The 16,343-nt window shown below is 31.6% G+C and overlaps 2 protein-coding genes across 3 annotated transcripts; one reads left to right on the top strand and one right to left on the bottom strand.

Moving 5' to 3' along the window:
- The first annotated feature begins 1,940 nt into the window (after nucleotides 1-1,940).
- LOC118048328 (histidine--tRNA ligase, chloroplastic/mitochondrial) lies at nucleotides 1,941-4,836 on the top strand. Its single transcript, XM_035057946.2, has 6 exons — nucleotides 1,941-2,371; nucleotides 2,457-2,552; nucleotides 3,104-3,192; nucleotides 3,384-3,513; nucleotides 3,843-3,935; nucleotides 4,615-4,836. Exons 1-6 carry the CDS (start codon nucleotides 2,027-2,029, stop codon nucleotides 4,819-4,821), a joined length of 960 nt encoding a protein of 319 aa, XP_034913837.1. The 5' UTR covers nucleotides 1,941-2,026; the 3' UTR covers nucleotides 4,822-4,836.
- A 1,136-nt stretch (nucleotides 4,837-5,972) lies between these two features.
- LOC118048329 (heavy metal-associated isoprenylated plant protein 8-like) lies at nucleotides 5,973-7,441 on the bottom strand. 2 transcript variants are annotated; one of them, XM_073409816.1, is made up of 5 exons: nucleotides 7,311-7,441; nucleotides 7,068-7,221; nucleotides 6,734-6,961; nucleotides 6,523-6,610; nucleotides 5,973-6,405 (listed from the first exon to the last, which is right to left on the bottom strand). In XM_073409816.1, exons 1-4 carry the CDS (start codon nucleotides 7,320-7,322, stop codon nucleotides 6,576-6,578), a joined length of 429 nt encoding a protein of 142 aa, XP_073265917.1. In that variant the 5' UTR covers nucleotides 7,323-7,441; the 3' UTR covers nucleotides 5,973-6,405; nucleotides 6,523-6,575. The 2 variants fall into 2 exon arrangements, with proteins under 2 accessions (XP_073265917.1, XP_073265918.1); XM_073409817.1 differs by having other exon boundaries at nucleotides 7,068-7,218; nucleotides 7,311-7,439.
- Between the last annotated feature and the right edge of the window lie 8,902 nt (nucleotides 7,442-16,343).

Here is a 16,343-nt window from a genome sequence, read left to right as displayed (position 1 = left end):
AATATATATAGTAATCAAAAGTTTGAGGATCAAATTTGATATAATCAGCAAATAATGACATTTCTAAATTTTTCACAACTTCCGGAAAGTGTTTTCCCCTCAAAATTTTCAGGAAAACACTTTCCTGAAAATCAAGCCAAATTTTCCTTTTACTGGAAAGTGTTTTCCATTGACCAACTTTCCTACTGGCAAACAAACACAAGAAAGTTTGGAAACTGCTTTCCCGGAAACCACTTTCCGGAAAACAAACACTGCTAAAAGGAAAACACTTTCCTGAAAACCAAGTCAATTTTTTTTTTACTAAAATTGACCGGAAAGTGTTTTCTGTTGACTAGAAAGTGTTTTCCGCTGACCGGAAATTGTTTTCCGTTGACCAACTTTTCTAATGACAAACAAACACAGGAAAGTTTGGAAAATGATTTCCCGGAAACTACTTTCCGAGAAACAAAAAAGTCATTAAATGTATTGGAATTTCATTTTTTCCACTTTCTTTCCTCCCACTCCCCCCCTCTTCTACGCACCATCTAAATCATCACCAACCAGTACGATGCTGCATGTGACCAGATTTCCATCGCATTTTCCGGATTTTTTCTCCAGGAACTGTCGTGTAACCACTGGGGGGCCCACGAGCCAATAACAGCTACCACCTTTGTGAGGACCTAACAATGCCGACCACAAACCATGAGAGAATTCCCAGAGGCTGCTACTGTTTCTGTCTTTAAACTTGACAAACTTTCAAGAACCTTCCATCAAGTTTCTCGAGAGGTTTTTTTTTTTTTTTTTTACTTCTGCGTTGCATCTCTTGCTCCCCTCTTGGACATATTCGAAAGTCCTGCTCCAATATTCATGTTCATACGGCGATGAGAAAATAAATGGATGGATTTTTTTTATACTGTGTAAAAATTATATAGTGATTTTTTTTTTATTTCAGATTAGATTGATTGGATTTTTTTTTTCTTTTAGAGGCGGGCCCTACTGATTTCAAGATCCAGTAGTATTCCACCTGAAATTACAACTACATTAGGACATTTAATATATTTTCTATATTTTCTATATCTTTTTAATATTTTAACAAAATCATTATTGATATGTTGTGGAGCACGAGCTAATATAATAATAATTAATTATAACAAATCACAGTAATTAATAATTTGCATTGAAAATAATTTTGTCAGTTAATGTATTTACATGACTTGTATAATATTGGCATTTTTTAGCCTTCATTCATGCCAAGCAGGGTAACAAACAATAATGAAAATACATAGACATTATATATGCTCTATTGGAATTATATGGTGAGTTTTACTATGTTAAAAGACACCTACAAAGATAGATGTGTTTTTGAGCTTAATATGAGATAATAACATTATTATAGCGGAGTTTGGGTAATCACACATGACTAATGTTTTCACAAACAACGTTAATGATGATGTGTACTCATACCCTAGCATGATAGACCCTTCGAGAAGTATTGTCTTTTAACTAGCCAAAACGAGTCGTATTAAATTAATTCTTATATAATTTAATTTTTTTTTTTACTATAAAAAAAACTCAACAATACTAAAATATTTTTTATACATTAAAAATAATTATTTGATCCCCAATGTAGCTCGAAATAATTGTCTGTATTCTAAACTTTCTCCGGTCATACTAGGTTTTTTATAATTTTCTTCATGTTCATAGAACCTTTTGTTCTGCCACTATTTTCTGTTTATATTATATATATAGCCGTTTTCAAAAAATTTGAATAGAAAAGAAGAAGAAAATACCAAATGGGCCCATGAGCATATGTGATGGAGGATTGTAGGTCTAATCCTCAGGATGCAGCCAGTCCATGACAATCTCGATAACTCCCAGCCCATCAACTATTCTAAGTTAGTTAGCCTATTCCTTTAAGGACCGGCCCATTTAAAAAGAAAAAGAAAAAGAAAAACACTATCTTCTCCCCCTCCAGGCTCCAGCATAGTAAAACAAGCAGAGTAGAGTGGCCAAGCAAAGCGTTCCCTTCCCTTCCCTTGTTTTCGCAATGCCTCCATTTCCATCTTCTCTTCATATATTCCACCCGAGCCTGAACCATTACCTAAAACCTAACTTCTTTTCTCTCAGTTACTTCTCTATTCCAGCCCCAAAATTTCCTCTCTCCAACCAATTGATTCCGTTTAACCCTGGAACTCTCTCTTCTGTAGCAACTGCACTTTCCCCATCGGAAAATGGCAGTGGCGGCGAAGGAGAAAGGTCGGCCTCGCTGGCTGGTCCGCCGGTACTCGAAAATTCAGTGCAGAAAATTGATGTCAATCCTCCTAAAGGTACCACAGATTTCCCTCCAGAAGAAATGCGCCTCCGCAGCTGGCTCTTTCACAATTTCAGAGAGGTCAGACCTCTGTCTATATTATAAATAAAACATATCTATCTCCATGTAATACCTACTAATTTAACATGCTTTTGTTGGTTTTTAGGTGTCGCGACTGTTTGGGCTCGAGGAGGTTGATTATCCGGTGTTAGAATCGGAGGCACTGTTTATAAGGAAAGCTGGAGAGGAAATCAGAGACCAGGTGTGTGTGTGTGTGTGTTTTAACAACTGCATTGTTTAATATACTGCAACTTAACTTAAAGAAGCTATCAAGTGCTTAATTAAGTGGCAGGTTCTGGTATTTTAAATTGTAGTACTTGGTGTGATGATAATGCTGTCAACTTATTAACTTTTATTAAATTTATGGATTCCTTGTCAAATGCAATCAATAAATGTTTTCATGGTTAGGCATTAACTTAATTTGGAAATGTGGGTATCTAATGCAATACAGTGGACTGGCCAAAAAAGAAGATCATTGATGATGAATATGTACAGATTTCAATCCTATCATTCTTGCACTACATTGCCTTTTTCTTTTTGAGTACTTAACTGTGGGTCTTCTAGAGTTTCTCTTTGTGCCAAAATTAAAACTCACAGGTCTCTCAACAGGAATATGCCATACATTTTTTTGTGGTGCGATATGTTTATTTTCTGGTGTGGGATTGTTCTTTCTTATTTGACAATGAGTAATGCAACTCCACCTACGGTTTTATTTTTAAATCCCATCACTTTTTTTTCACTTTCTTTGTGCAGTTATATTGTTTTGAAGATCGTGGAAATCGTTGTGTTGCTCTAAGGCCTGAGCTGACTCCCTCTTTGGCAAGGCTAGTAATACAGAAAGGGTACTTGAAATTTCTGATGCAGCAGAGTCCTGCTGTTTTTGCATTTGAATAGCGCGTATCCCTTTTTATGCGTTTCTTTATCCCAATTTGATTGTCCTTGACAAAAACCTTTAGGTTCATTTATTTATTTTCTTATGATTTTGTATCCAGGTACGGATGCAGATTTGATCTCCATGTTTTTTTTGGTCCAGAAAATCGCTATCCCTCCCGTTGAAATGGTTTGCCATTGGACAGTGCTGGCGATATGAGAGAATGACTAGGGGGTGGCGTCGTGAGCACTATCAATGGAATATGGATATCATTGGCGTCCCTGAAGTCACAGTAAGTGCTTCTGAATTAGCTTGACATCCAAAAAATGTTTCCAGAATTTAGAGTTTTTGTAATTCTGAATCCTTTCCTCCCCCTCTCTATCTCAAACAAATGTATACATGTTTAAGCACATAGACACATGGTTTTGAAACATCCTCATTTATTATAGTTGAGACACAGCTTTTATAAAGCTTTCAAAAGATGGATGACACGAGGTATAAGCTTTATAGCCTGCTCTATCTTTAGTGATAAGGTTTACTTCAAACAGTTGTTTTCAGTTAGTCTTCAAGGCAAGTTAATTTTGTGCTCAATTGTTCTATTTTTATCTGTGTATCGTGCAGGCTGAAGCAGAGCTCACTTCCTCCATTGTTACGTGTTTTAAGCAAATTGGAATCTCAGCATCAGATGTGGGATTCAAGGTTAATAGTCGAAAGGTAGTTATTATAACTTTTTTTGGGTGAACATGGACTACCACTGGAGTTCTTTTGTGATTAACAAATTACACAGTAATTTTGTGCTTTATGAATTGCACTTATTGAGTGCTTTTAATTCTGCAAGTGTTCATCAGTTGAGATCTTCACTTTCTGCTTTAGGAATTATTCTTATCGAGTGCTTTTAATCCAATAATTCTGCGCATTTCTTTCATTAATTGATTTTTTTTTGCTGGCTGCTTTATGAATTGTTCTGGAAGTTATGATTGATTCATTCAACTGCATGCAAGGACACATACATCAGTGTGTTTAATGGTGTTATTAATCCGTGAATTAGACAAATTCAGAGTCTGTTAATCCTTGATACTAAATGAGAAAATATCTAGAGACATAATAAGCAACTAATGATATTGCTTAATGACAATGACAGTTTGTCCTTTTGTTGTTACTTTAGACAGAAAGTCATTGTATGCTGCATTGATTCCAGCACCGCGGGAAGTATATAATTAATCATTACATTGTGCATATCTTGAAAGGAATAAGTTTATCATGATGCTTCAATGTGATTGTTTATCGTGCATAACAGGTATATGAATGTCATTCTTTGACTTCCAATATCATTATCTGCATGCAATTTGTAGCACCATTGTTAATATTTTGAGTGTTTTCTTCTTCATTGCAGGTTTTGCAGGAAATATTAAGGTCCTATTCCTTATCAGAAAATTTGTTTGCCAAGGTCTGCGTTATCATAGACAAGGTTGGTTACCTTATTTTCTTTTTGCTTGGATTTATATGCATAAAGGTCGATTGCTTGAGGTTTCATATTGTGTGGTGCGATTTATCCCCTTTCACTGTATTGTTAGTCATCATGGCTGATATATTGTCATAATTTTAACTCATAGCAGACATTGATTGCACTTTACAAATTAAATTTGTATTGGTTTTGTATATTGATGCCTTTATACAGTTAAATGAGCTATTTTTCAATGTGATGCATCAGTTTTTCTCCTATTGGACCAGTTCATTTCTGATCGTGAAGCTTCATGAGTTTTCATAGCAACTTTCAGCCATTTATTGAAGATGGTAGAGACCACCTGCAATAAGCTACGTGTGAAAGAGAAAGGAGCGAAAGCCCCATATTTAAAGGCCCAACAACAATAAATGCAGTAGCCACAGGAAAGAGGCAACAAGCTCCATATTTAAAGGCCCAACAACATTAACTGCAGCAGCCATCGGAAAGCGGCAACAATGGAATGCGGGAGTGTTTCATCTTGGTATTTTACATCTTGGATCGGACCTTTTCAATCATTTCTCTTCTTTAAATCTTTCCAGAAGAGGACTTAGGGGCACTGTTTATAAATGTTACTCTCCGTAATCTTTTGAGGACTATAATGTAAAATGCCTTGGCATTTCATTGTTCTCGAGGGGTTTTAGTATATTACGAGGCCTTGGATCCACGTTTCGTTGCAAATTGGATAAAAAATACATTACAAAATATAAACGGTGTTATGTGTGCCCATTAGACAATGAAATGTTTTTAAATGATGATTAAAACTCGACCAATGTATCAGAATAAATTAATTGACCACCATAAACACTAATTAAAAAGTGCACATCTAACTGTTTTTCTTATTGACAATGAGTAATGCAACTCCACTACGTTTTCACTTCTTTGTGCAGTTATATTGTTTTGAAGATCGTGGAAATCGTCGTGTTGCACTAAGGCCTGAGCTTACTCCCTCTTTGGCAAGGTTAGTAATACAGAAAGGGTACTTGAAATTTCTGATGCAGCAGAGTCCTGCTGTTTTTGCATTTGAATAGCGCGTATCCCTTTTTATGCGTTTCTTTATCCCAATTTGATTGTCCTTGACAAAAACCTTTAGGTTCATTTATTTATTTTCTTATGATTTTGTATCCAGGTACGGATGCAGAATTTTATCTGCATGTTTTTTTAATGTATTTTTAAGTAAAAAACTGAAAAACAATTTTTATCACTCTTTTAAACACTTGAAACCCGTTTGTTTTTATATTTTAAAAACGTTTTTGAAAAATTTTATTAAATTTTTATTCTTCAAGCTACCTCCTTTTTTTCCAGACAGGCAGACACACTACCACCAAGGAAGGCGGAAATTCACCACAGCATTTGCAATTAATAATACAAGGATGGCAATCATGACCGCGCAGACTCCGCCGCCTGCTTTGTCTTTCTTCTCATCGGCCTTTTTATCGCCGCCACCAGCAGAGGCACCATCGTCTTTCTTAGGTTGGGGAGAGAGACTCTCGACTTTCCTCTTGGTCTTCTCTTTAAGCCTGGCTTTGATTTTTGCTGGGTTCTCTTCCTCTTTTTTCGGAGGAACCACCTCCACCGCTATCCTTAGTTCCTCTTTGAGGTACGGTGCCAAGTCCTTCACGTCCATTGTTCCCTTCACAGTGACCAGATACTTCGCCGCGTCCACAGTCACGCTGCCCACACCTGTTTTTAATTAGCCACGTCAGCCATCTATTGTTTACTATTTTGCCACCGACTTTGAATATTTAGATTTAATATGTTAGTTTGATCTAATAATCAAATGTATAATTAACTAATTACCTTCGATTTTGGAGATGATTTTCTCTACTTTTGAAATGCAACCTTCACAGTTTTCACAGTGTAGCCTGATTTTCAAAACGACGGTACTCTGCAACCACCAGGAGTTATTAAAAATTAGTTAAAAAATAATAACAATAGAAAACAAGAGGATAATCAACGTCTATATTCACGATTAAATCTTAGTAGCAGTAATTTATTTTCTTTTATTTACCTCTGGAGGTGGTTTTTTTCGCTTCTTCCTTCTTCCCCTCCGGTTTCTCATCGGCCTTTTTATCGCCGCCACCAGCAGCGGCACCATCGTCTTTCTTAGGTTGGGGAGAGAGAATCTCGACTTTCCTCTTGGTCTTCTCTTCAAGCGTGGCTTTGATTTTTGCTGGGTCCACTTTCCCCGTCACCGTTAGTTTGTTGCCGGCACAATCTGTCTTCAAACCTTCCACGCCTGAATAAACCCACAAAAACATCGTCTTAGCAACCGGAAAATCAAACTCAGATACATTAATTCTTAGATTGCTAAATGTTAGTTGCTATAAATAAATAAAAATCACCTTCTAAATGTTTAACGGCGTGTCTAATTTCCTTGGCACAGCCTTCACAATACATGCCCAGCTTGTAAACGGAAATAACTTTGGCCTCATCTTTCTTTTCACCAGCATCAGCAGCGGGCTTCTTCTCGGCTTCAGCTTTCGCACCCTCTTTCTGCTGGAAACAACAAATTAAGCCAAATTAAGCAAAGGAATATATTAAAATTGAAGAACGGAGAGTGAGTGAGCTAGTGGGTTTTAACTAACCTCGGCACCCATCAAGGTTTTTTTATCTTTTTCACTTGCTACTCGTTGTTGGTTATTGGAATTGTTTTTGAAGATGTGAGGCAAACATATATATATAGAGGAGAAAAGGGGTACGTGGAACGTACGCGAAATAAGAGGATGGGTTATGTATATTTATGGACGGTGATGATGGTATTTTGATGAATGATGGATGATGATGGGACTTTTAGAATGAGGTCAACACTGGTGGGCGAAGGGAGAGAGAAATGAGTTTTATGGTTTGAGCCGACTTGGGGGACAAAGCAATTTGTCTAGAAACGACGGCATTCGTGACAAATCATCAAAAATATAGTACATAAAATAATTTAAAAATATAAAATAATAATTTAAAGTAAATAAAAAAAATAAAAAGACCATAAAAAGACCCGTTCATAGGAAATTAAAACCCCAATAATAATAATATAAAATTTTATTTGGTATTTACTTGATGTTGTCGTGTTTGGGCTTTTTTTTTTTCTATTTTCTTGTTGTTTTAATTTTTAATTTTTCTTGACGTTGAGAATTCCAAGTCACCTTGTTGTGAATTTTATATTAGTGACCTGAGCTGTCTGTTTAATTTTAGTGGATTGCATCTTAAGTCTGTTGCCTAGATATTCCCATCGGGAATTTTGATGTGATGTTTTAATGTTTTGATATAATAATATTAAAAATAAATTTTAAAAAATAAAATTATATATTTTAATATGTTTTAAAATTAAAAAAATATTTATCACCATTCCAAATATTTTTTTAAAACCCATTTATTTTTGTATTTTAAAATCATTTTAAAAATATTTTAAATATTTTATTAATTTTTTTTTCAATTTTAAATTTTTTATGTTTTTAAATTGTTTTGATATATTAATATTAAAAAAATATTTTTTAAAAAAATTATTATATCAATATATTTTTTAATAAAAAATACTCTTAAAAATAATGCTATCACAAGATTAAACGTCTCTTAGAGTGTGTTTGGTATTGCGGTAACTGTTATAATTGTGGTTTGAAAAAAGTTATGTTATAAAAAATACTTTAATTGAGGTTGGTTTGAAAAAATAGGTGTTTGATTAAAACTGTGGTTGAAATTGAGGTTAAGAAAAAGTAGTTTAATGTGTTTGTTAAAAATTGCTTTGAAATAAGGTTATAAAATAATTTAAAATAATATATATAATATTAATGTTTTTAATAATTTAAATATTATATAATTAATTACTTCTATTACATCATGAAATAAAAAATATTTTTTATTATTTCATTAAACTATTTATAATTCCATTACATATAAAAATTCATCTGATAGAACTACAGTTTTCATAATTTTGAGCGTATATAAAATATTATCAGGAATAAAATTAATATTATAGTGCGAGTGAATTTAATTCACTCTATCCTAGTTTTTCAAGAAAAAAAATATTATTCACAACATCACATTACGAGTTAATTTAATTCACTCTAAACTAGTTTTTTTCTTAAAAAAAAAATTAACAAAATTAACACCCTAAAAACAAATGATGCACGTGAACAATGCATAATTCACATGGACACTGTTCACCTGGAGTGAACAGTACCAGGTGAATTATATTCGCTTGCTTGCAAACGTGAGAAGTAGTTCTCAGTTGCTTCTCATGAAATACCATTTCAAATAATAATATATATGGGTTCTATATGAAAAACAGTTAAGTTTTTTGTTACTAATTTCATGTTTATACCATCAGTTTTAAAAATAGAAGCTACCACGCAAATAAACATCCACGAGATCCAACTGAGTTGTTAAAGTAAAAGCAAAGCTTGGAAAAGGTGTGGACTGTGGAGCTTTTTATTTTTGCCCGCCGACACCATGTCTTATCCAAAGCAAGGGCATTGCATTTTCACTTTGCCAATGGAAGCTGTAAGCATCAATGACGCAATCAATCTACCTTGGGTAAATCGAAATGGTCTCCCATGGTTTTAGACCTTTGATTCCATTGCAAGAAACATACGCGGAGGATAAATCCTAGGCCACTGTAGATGAGTCAGCATCTATCCTAGTGCGATGCCTTCCTCGGACTCTTATTTACCTTCACAATTCCAAACTTGATTGAAATTATATTTTTTATTTATTTAATTTTTTATTTAAAATTAATTTTTTCAAAAATTTAATATATTTTCACGTAAGAAATACCCCTCTATCTATATAGAAATGACATTCTAATTGCACGATGGATATTTAATAAAAAATAAACAAGAATGAGGATCATATGGATTATAAGGAAAAATAAAGAAGGAACGAAGGTTCTCATGCCCAGATATCAATTTACACTTGTTATTATGCCTACGCTCTGCTGCGAGTATTCAAGAATAATTAAAACTGTTTTTTTTTCATTGTTTATTCTTTGTTTTTTTTTTTTTTTTTTACAATTGTTGCATACCGGTAAAAGGTGAAAAAACTTAATAACAATGGAAAATTTTATTTTGAAGTGCTGTGAGTAATAACAAAGTTGAATCAGATGATAACTTTGTGATGATCATAATTCATATTTGTAGATGAAGCTGCCAACACAAACATCTCAGGAATAGATGTATAGAATAAATAGAATTGAAAAAAAAAAGCACAATAATTAGCCTTTATGAATGCATTAATAATCCTGATAGGAGCTATTAACCAAGCAAGGAAAAAAAAATGTATTCTAACTATTTAAAGTAGCAAACAACTAAAGTATTCATTTAAAACTAACAAAATAAAAATTTTGTTCAAAACATGTGGTTAATTTTGCGCAAGCCAAGTCTGTTATCATCATGGGACTAACATGACTTTATACATATCTGTTAGTATTTGTACCAAAGGCATGTTTCATGTATGCTCTTTATCTATAAGAACTGAATCCTATGTCAAGAAGAAGAAAAAGAGAAAGAAAGATGTGCGAGAAGGACAAACTTGCTGATGTAGTGGTAATAAGGATTCCAGTCAGTTTCAACACCTATACATTGCAAAAATAGAAAAATAAGATGAACATGTTGTAAATATAATGGATTGCACATATAGAAGCATCAAATCTTAGCTGTGAAAGGCTGCATAAAGCATTGTGCACTTAATTGCACATTTTCTTAATATAACTTAAAATGTTGTCTATGTGGTAAATCAATCTTCTCTCCCCACCAACTGTAACTTAAAATGTTGTCTATGTCATAACAACTTTGAAACCAATCTAATTTTATAAGTTCTCAAACTATTTCCTAAAGATACTGACACGACCAAAAGCTTGATGTCTTTTTCCAAGTGCAGGAGTGTCGAAGAAAATAAATAACTCGGCAAAGACCGTCGAACCACAGAGAGGTTAATTGTATAAATTATAAATAACAACGCAACAATAACAATAGTAGTACTAGTACTAGTAATAATAATAATAATACTCAGTACGTGGTGTTGTTATACCTGAGAACAAGGTTGTTAAAATCGCGATTTTAACACGGCACGGAAAGCCTCATACAAAATCGGATCGTAAAATCGTAAGGAATTTTAAAATACATTAAAAAATTTATATTTCAAAATAAAAATTCATATATAGTTCAAGTACCTTAAAAAACATGCTTCAAATAAAAATTCATACATATTTCAAGTCTTCAAATAAAAATTCATACATATGTTCAAACATCTTAAAATACATGGTTTCAAATAAAAATCATACATAATTTAAAATAACTTTTTTGACAATACTTGCACAAAACTTTTCTAGAATTTTTATCAACATCTATCCATGCTGCCATCCCACATCAAGTCTATTACCAGAAGTATTTTTTCTAGATGCCATAAGTTCAACAATTCAAGAACAATTCAAATCAGTCCTGTAATCAATCCAAACATTTTATAATTATAATTAATTTTGATATTAAACATCCAGCTATATATAAAAAAAAAAAACTAATACTGCATTCAAAAACTAATACTGAATTCAAAACATTTTAGATAATACTGCATTAAAAAAAAACTAACAGAAACTAATATTAAACATTTTAAATAATACAGCATTAAAAAAAAATAACAGAAACTAATATTAAGCATTTAGTATACATTCAATGTTACCCATCTACAGCTACATTTTAAATAATACAGCATTTAGCATTTAGTAACCGAGGATGTTTAACCATAATTCCTATCCACAGCTACATTCTTCTTCTTACATCTAAAAGAGAATCAACATTTCTCTAACCTCAAACAAAACCGCAGGAGACAGAGAGACGAAAAAAAATAGAATTCTTCCCTTCTCTTCATATATAATTTTCTACCCTCTCTCTTTCTCGTTGCCTCTTACTCTTCCCTTGAATTCAAAACAGGTAATTATGTTGATTTGTTCCCTCAAATTCTTCTTCTTGTTTTCGGTGAAAGACCCATTTACAGAGTCACAAACCAGCAAAATATCACAATTCAAGCAGTCGGTGAGACCCATTCACAGAGTCACAGACCATCAAAAAATCACAATTCAAGCAGTCGGTGAGACCCATTCACAGAGTCACAGACCATCAAAAAATCACAATTCAAGCAGTCGGTGAGACCCATTCACAGAGTCACAGACCATCAAAAAATCACAATTCAAGCAGTCGGTGAGACCCATTCACATACTTGTTTTTCGGTGAGAAACCATTCACATGTTATAACAACTTTGAACCCAATCTAATTTTATAAGTTCTCAAACTATTTCCTAAAGATATATGCTGGAACATCACCAATCATCACAATCAAATCAGAAATTGTTCTATGTACAGAGAATATGACCATGACCAACTTCATATGATTTTTGAATTAAACATTGAATTCTGACATGAAGATAGACAAAGCAAACACAATGAACACTATCATGGAATGGAGACAAATCTGGCTGTTTTTTTTTTTTTTTTACATAGAGCACTAGCAAATTTCATAAACAACAGCTAGTGATTTATCCAATTTTTAAGCATTTCTAACATATCAAGTCCCAATAAAAACTCATAATTTCTTCCAAAGTTCTACATTTTAAATTAGCATTAACTTTCGTAAACAACTCATTACAATTCAAGCTTACTAACCTAAACTCTCGGACTTGTCCAATTACCCACCTAATCACTAACTTTTTCAAAGCCAGAAATTGAAAAAAAACTTCTAGAAACCAGCCTCATAATAAATTAAAAATCTAATAATAATTAGCCTCAAAATCATCTGTCTATAGCAAAGGGGACATTTTGAAATAAAAACTTTCCAAACACCATGCATCATACAATGCACGTGTGACTCTTTAAAAATTATATACACACGTGTCTAAAAATTGTGATTTTTTTTTTACTTACAATGAAATTTTTTATGTTTTCAGATCGTTTTGATGTGTCGAGTCAAAAATAATTATTAAAAAATAACAAATTTTCATTTTGATGCATTTTTAATAATAATAAAAAAAACACTTTAAATTGCCACAACTACTACAATCACAAACAAGCCCTTAGGATGTGCTTGTTTTTTAGTTATAACATTCTACTTTTTTAATTGATTTTAACATGAAAAAGATTTAAGTTGATGCTTTTCAAAATATTTTTGTATAGTTTTGACGTGCTGATATCAAAGATAAACAAATATAAAAAATATTTATTTTGATATTTTTAATTGAAAAAGCACTTTACACTGCAAATACCAAATATATATTTTATGATTTTGAGGTTCTTTAACAATAATTGCGACTTGAAAAAAAATAAATATATATATATATATATATAATATAATAATATATATATAGAGAGAGAGAGAGAGAGAGAGAGATATGGTAAATATATTCTTAGATTTGTTTTGTATAAAAGTCCATTAGATATGTCATGAAAGACATCTCGACGATCATAGCATTTTAAGATTTAAGGTGAAATTTAAAATAATAGTGGTCACCTAATTTGATAATAATTAAAAAACCCTAATTGGCCTTTAGAGTTATAAATAAATAAGATGATTATGTAACAGAAAAGATAGTTATATATATTCTATATAAGATAAGCTATATTATGCTTGTTTTTAATTATAAAAACTTACAATGCTCTTGTCAAGCTTACCTAAAATGGTAAGTGTGTTTTTTATTATAAGATTGTTAAACTTAAGACAGTGATCGAATACAAGTTGATAATAAGACTCAATTCTTTTTTTAAAAAAATACAAGTATTGGACTCGAAAAGATAATAAATTGAACTTCAAACCTATTATATTTCACTGAACCTAAAATGAGCTTGAAAACCTTTACTCACACTCAAAGGACTTTAATGATGTTACATCGATCTAACCTAGGTTTACTCACGATGATGGAGTAATATCTTAATACATGAAAAAATATAAGCAAACATTTGCACATATTGATAAGGGGAAAAAAACAACAAAGGTAAAAACATGGTTCACATGTATGTGTTTTTTTTTTTTTTAAATAAATTTGTTCTCACCTTAAAAGAGATGCCCACTAGTAAGATAGTGATATTGTATGTTAAAATAGCAAATAAAGATATACTTGTCAAAAACACTCGTCAACTCATTAATTAAACTCACATTTTAGGAAATAGCCATACATATATAGCTTTTAAAAAAAGCTGTCGATTTTTTTTATATAATTTCAAAGAATAGAACCTCATTTAAAGATCATATAACCCTTTAGTTGAACATAAATCATATCAAGCAAATTAAAAGGATATTTTGTTGTTTTTTCTTTGGTATCTTAATGAATTTTCTCTAGCTTTTATCTTATTGAATTTCTCTTGTATCTTTATTTTTTTCTTAATTACCTGGTCTATGGTCTATTTGCTGGTCATTCTCACTTATCTTTTCACCTATTTTGATTACTTATCTCCACATTTTCTTATCTTTCTATCTCTTCATCCTTCTATCAATTTACATCACAATTGTTTTAGAGAGACATTCAAACTCTTATACTTTTTTTATCCTTATTTCTTTACTTACTTGCCATTTCACTCTCTATTTTTTTTTTTCCCAAACATGAGATAAAAATCAGTTACGACATGATACATGAAACATAATAAGACATAATAGAATAAACTAGCCTCGATGCTCATGTTTCATTGCAAGGTCATATGATGTTCTTGAAAAAATGATGTTTAGATGCGAAATGGGGTAAAAAATTTAAATAAAAGACCGGTCATGACAAAACTTGTAACCAAGCTAGTCAGGGCTTGGTTAACCTGAATATCCCACCAAACCCACAACTTAGTTCATATTATAGAATAACCCGATAAAAAATAAAGATATTATAAAATCCTTTATAAAAAAAGATCATATTAACTTTTTCAAACTCGTGACCCACGTCATTAGACCTAAGACATCTAATCCAAACAAACGATGAAGTTCAATTCTCAATTAATAAATTATTAAAGGATAAAATTGAAAAAATAATTTCAATTATATAAAAAGATTTTTAAATACAATTAAAAAAAGGGTTAAAATTAAAATAAAAAATAAATTTATACTTGATTAAATGGTGAAATTGAAAAGAAAAAATCAATTCAGTAAAGGACAAAAAATAAAAGAATGAGGATCAAAATTGACATAAAAAATAAAAAAAATATTTTGATTGAAGGGTGAAATTGAAAATAATTATAACTTTTACAGAGAGCCAAGAAAAAAAAATAGAAATCAAAACAATGAGGACCAAATTAAAAAACATAGTATCATTGACACGACCAAAAGATGATGTCTTCTCCCAAGTGCAGGAGTGTTGAAGTAATAAATAACTCGCAAGACCGGGGGTTGAACCATAGAGAGGTTAATTGTATAATTATAAATAACAAGAACAACAACAACAACAATAATAGTAATAGTAATAGTAATAGTAATACTCAGTACGTGGCGTTGTTATACCTGAGAATGATCTAAAAGATCGGGTCACAGGTTTCCAGCCTATTTACTGAGTTATGAAAAGATCAAAGAGATAAATTATATAATATAAACAGAATGTAAATAATAATAATAATATTAATAATATTAATATTAATAGTAATAATAAAAAAAAAAAAAAAAGAGAGAAGAATTAATGAGAATTTGAGATGAAGATTAATGTAAGGATTAAACAATGATAAAAACAAATGTCAAGGTTAGAGGATCCACCAATGGTATTTCAAACAAGTATAGTATAAAACTCTTATTACTCAATTTAGAAACCACACACGGAGGAGGTTCCAATCGTGATTATCATTAATAGCTTATTATAAATATTAACATGATCATATTAATTATCTTATTACATAAACCAAACTTTTAAATATGTCAGGAATCATGATGTTAACAACAAATCAAGTTCCTTTCATAGCTTAGGTGTAGGTAATACCATATGGTTGGGCTATAGAGTGCCAAGCATTTGTTGTACCAAGTGTATACAACACAAATCTAGATTAAACATTTTAACAAGCAAGGTATTAAGAATTAGTAAAGATAAAAAGATAAGACATGTTAATATTAAACATTAAGATCCATGTGAGTTTACACTATATTTATTTTTACATCATTAGTGTAACCTTTTCATCTTGACATAATAAACTTGCTAAACATAATAAAGAAGAGAAACATAAATAAACAAAACAAAAACATAAAGAAAATACAGTTAACTAAGTAAAGGAAAGGAAATGAAAGCCATAACAAGATATTTAATGAAGCAAAACTTAAAAAATTACAAAAAAAATATAAAGAGAGAAATAAAGAGCATGAACTTGATCTAGACAACCAAGCTCCCAAAATACATGGCAAATGCCTCCTTTATAGGCCAAAATTCAGAATTATTGATTGATGGCTAATTGTTGAGTGGGTGGCCAACTCTTGACTTTGTGAAAATCCTTATCTTCTATGTCTGAAAAAACGAAAAGCTAGCATCAGAATTGGGTCCACTTGAAAACATGAAAGTTGTAGGAAATTGTCTTAAAAAATATGTGTAAAAATTTGAGGTCATTTGGACTTCTAGAACTCCAGATATGGGCCAAAAACTGAACAGTGTTCGGGCTGTAGGACAGATTCAGACTTCTCTGTTGTTGCTATAA

Source organism: Populus alba, chromosome 6 (assembly GCF_005239225.2).
Source record: "Populus alba chromosome 6, ASM523922v2, whole genome shotgun sequence".
NCBI lineage: Eukaryota > Viridiplantae > Streptophyta > Magnoliopsida > Malpighiales > Salicaceae > Populus > Populus alba.
This window is presented reverse-complemented; position numbering and strand designations above follow the sequence as displayed.

What these genes read in the sequence shown, in the direction of transcription:
- LOC118048328 (XM_035057946.2), top strand. Translation starts at nt 2,027, where the DNA reads ATGCCTCCATTTCCATCTTCTCTTCATATATTCCACCCGAGCCTGAAC. An exon ending in TCTTTCACAATTTCAGAGAG is followed by an intron (nt 2,372 to 2,456) that starts GTCAGACCTCTG and finishes GTTGGTTTTTAG; the next exon opens with GTGTCGCGACTGTTTGGGCT. An exon ending in AGGCTAGTAATACAGAAAGG is followed by an intron (nt 3,193 to 3,383) that starts GTACTTGAAATT and finishes TTTTTGGTCCAG; the next exon opens with AAAATCGCTATCCCTCCCGT.
- LOC118048329 (XM_073409816.1), bottom strand. An exon ending in CGCCGTTAAACATTTAGAAG is followed by an intron (nt 6,962 to 7,067) that starts GTGATTTTTATT and finishes GGGTTTATTCAG; the next exon opens with GCGTGGAAGGTTTGAAGACA. An exon ending in GAAAAAAACCACCTCCAGAG is followed by an intron (nt 6,611 to 6,733) that starts GTAAATAAAAGA and finishes TGGTGGTTGCAG; the next exon opens with AGTACCGTCGTTTTGAAAAT.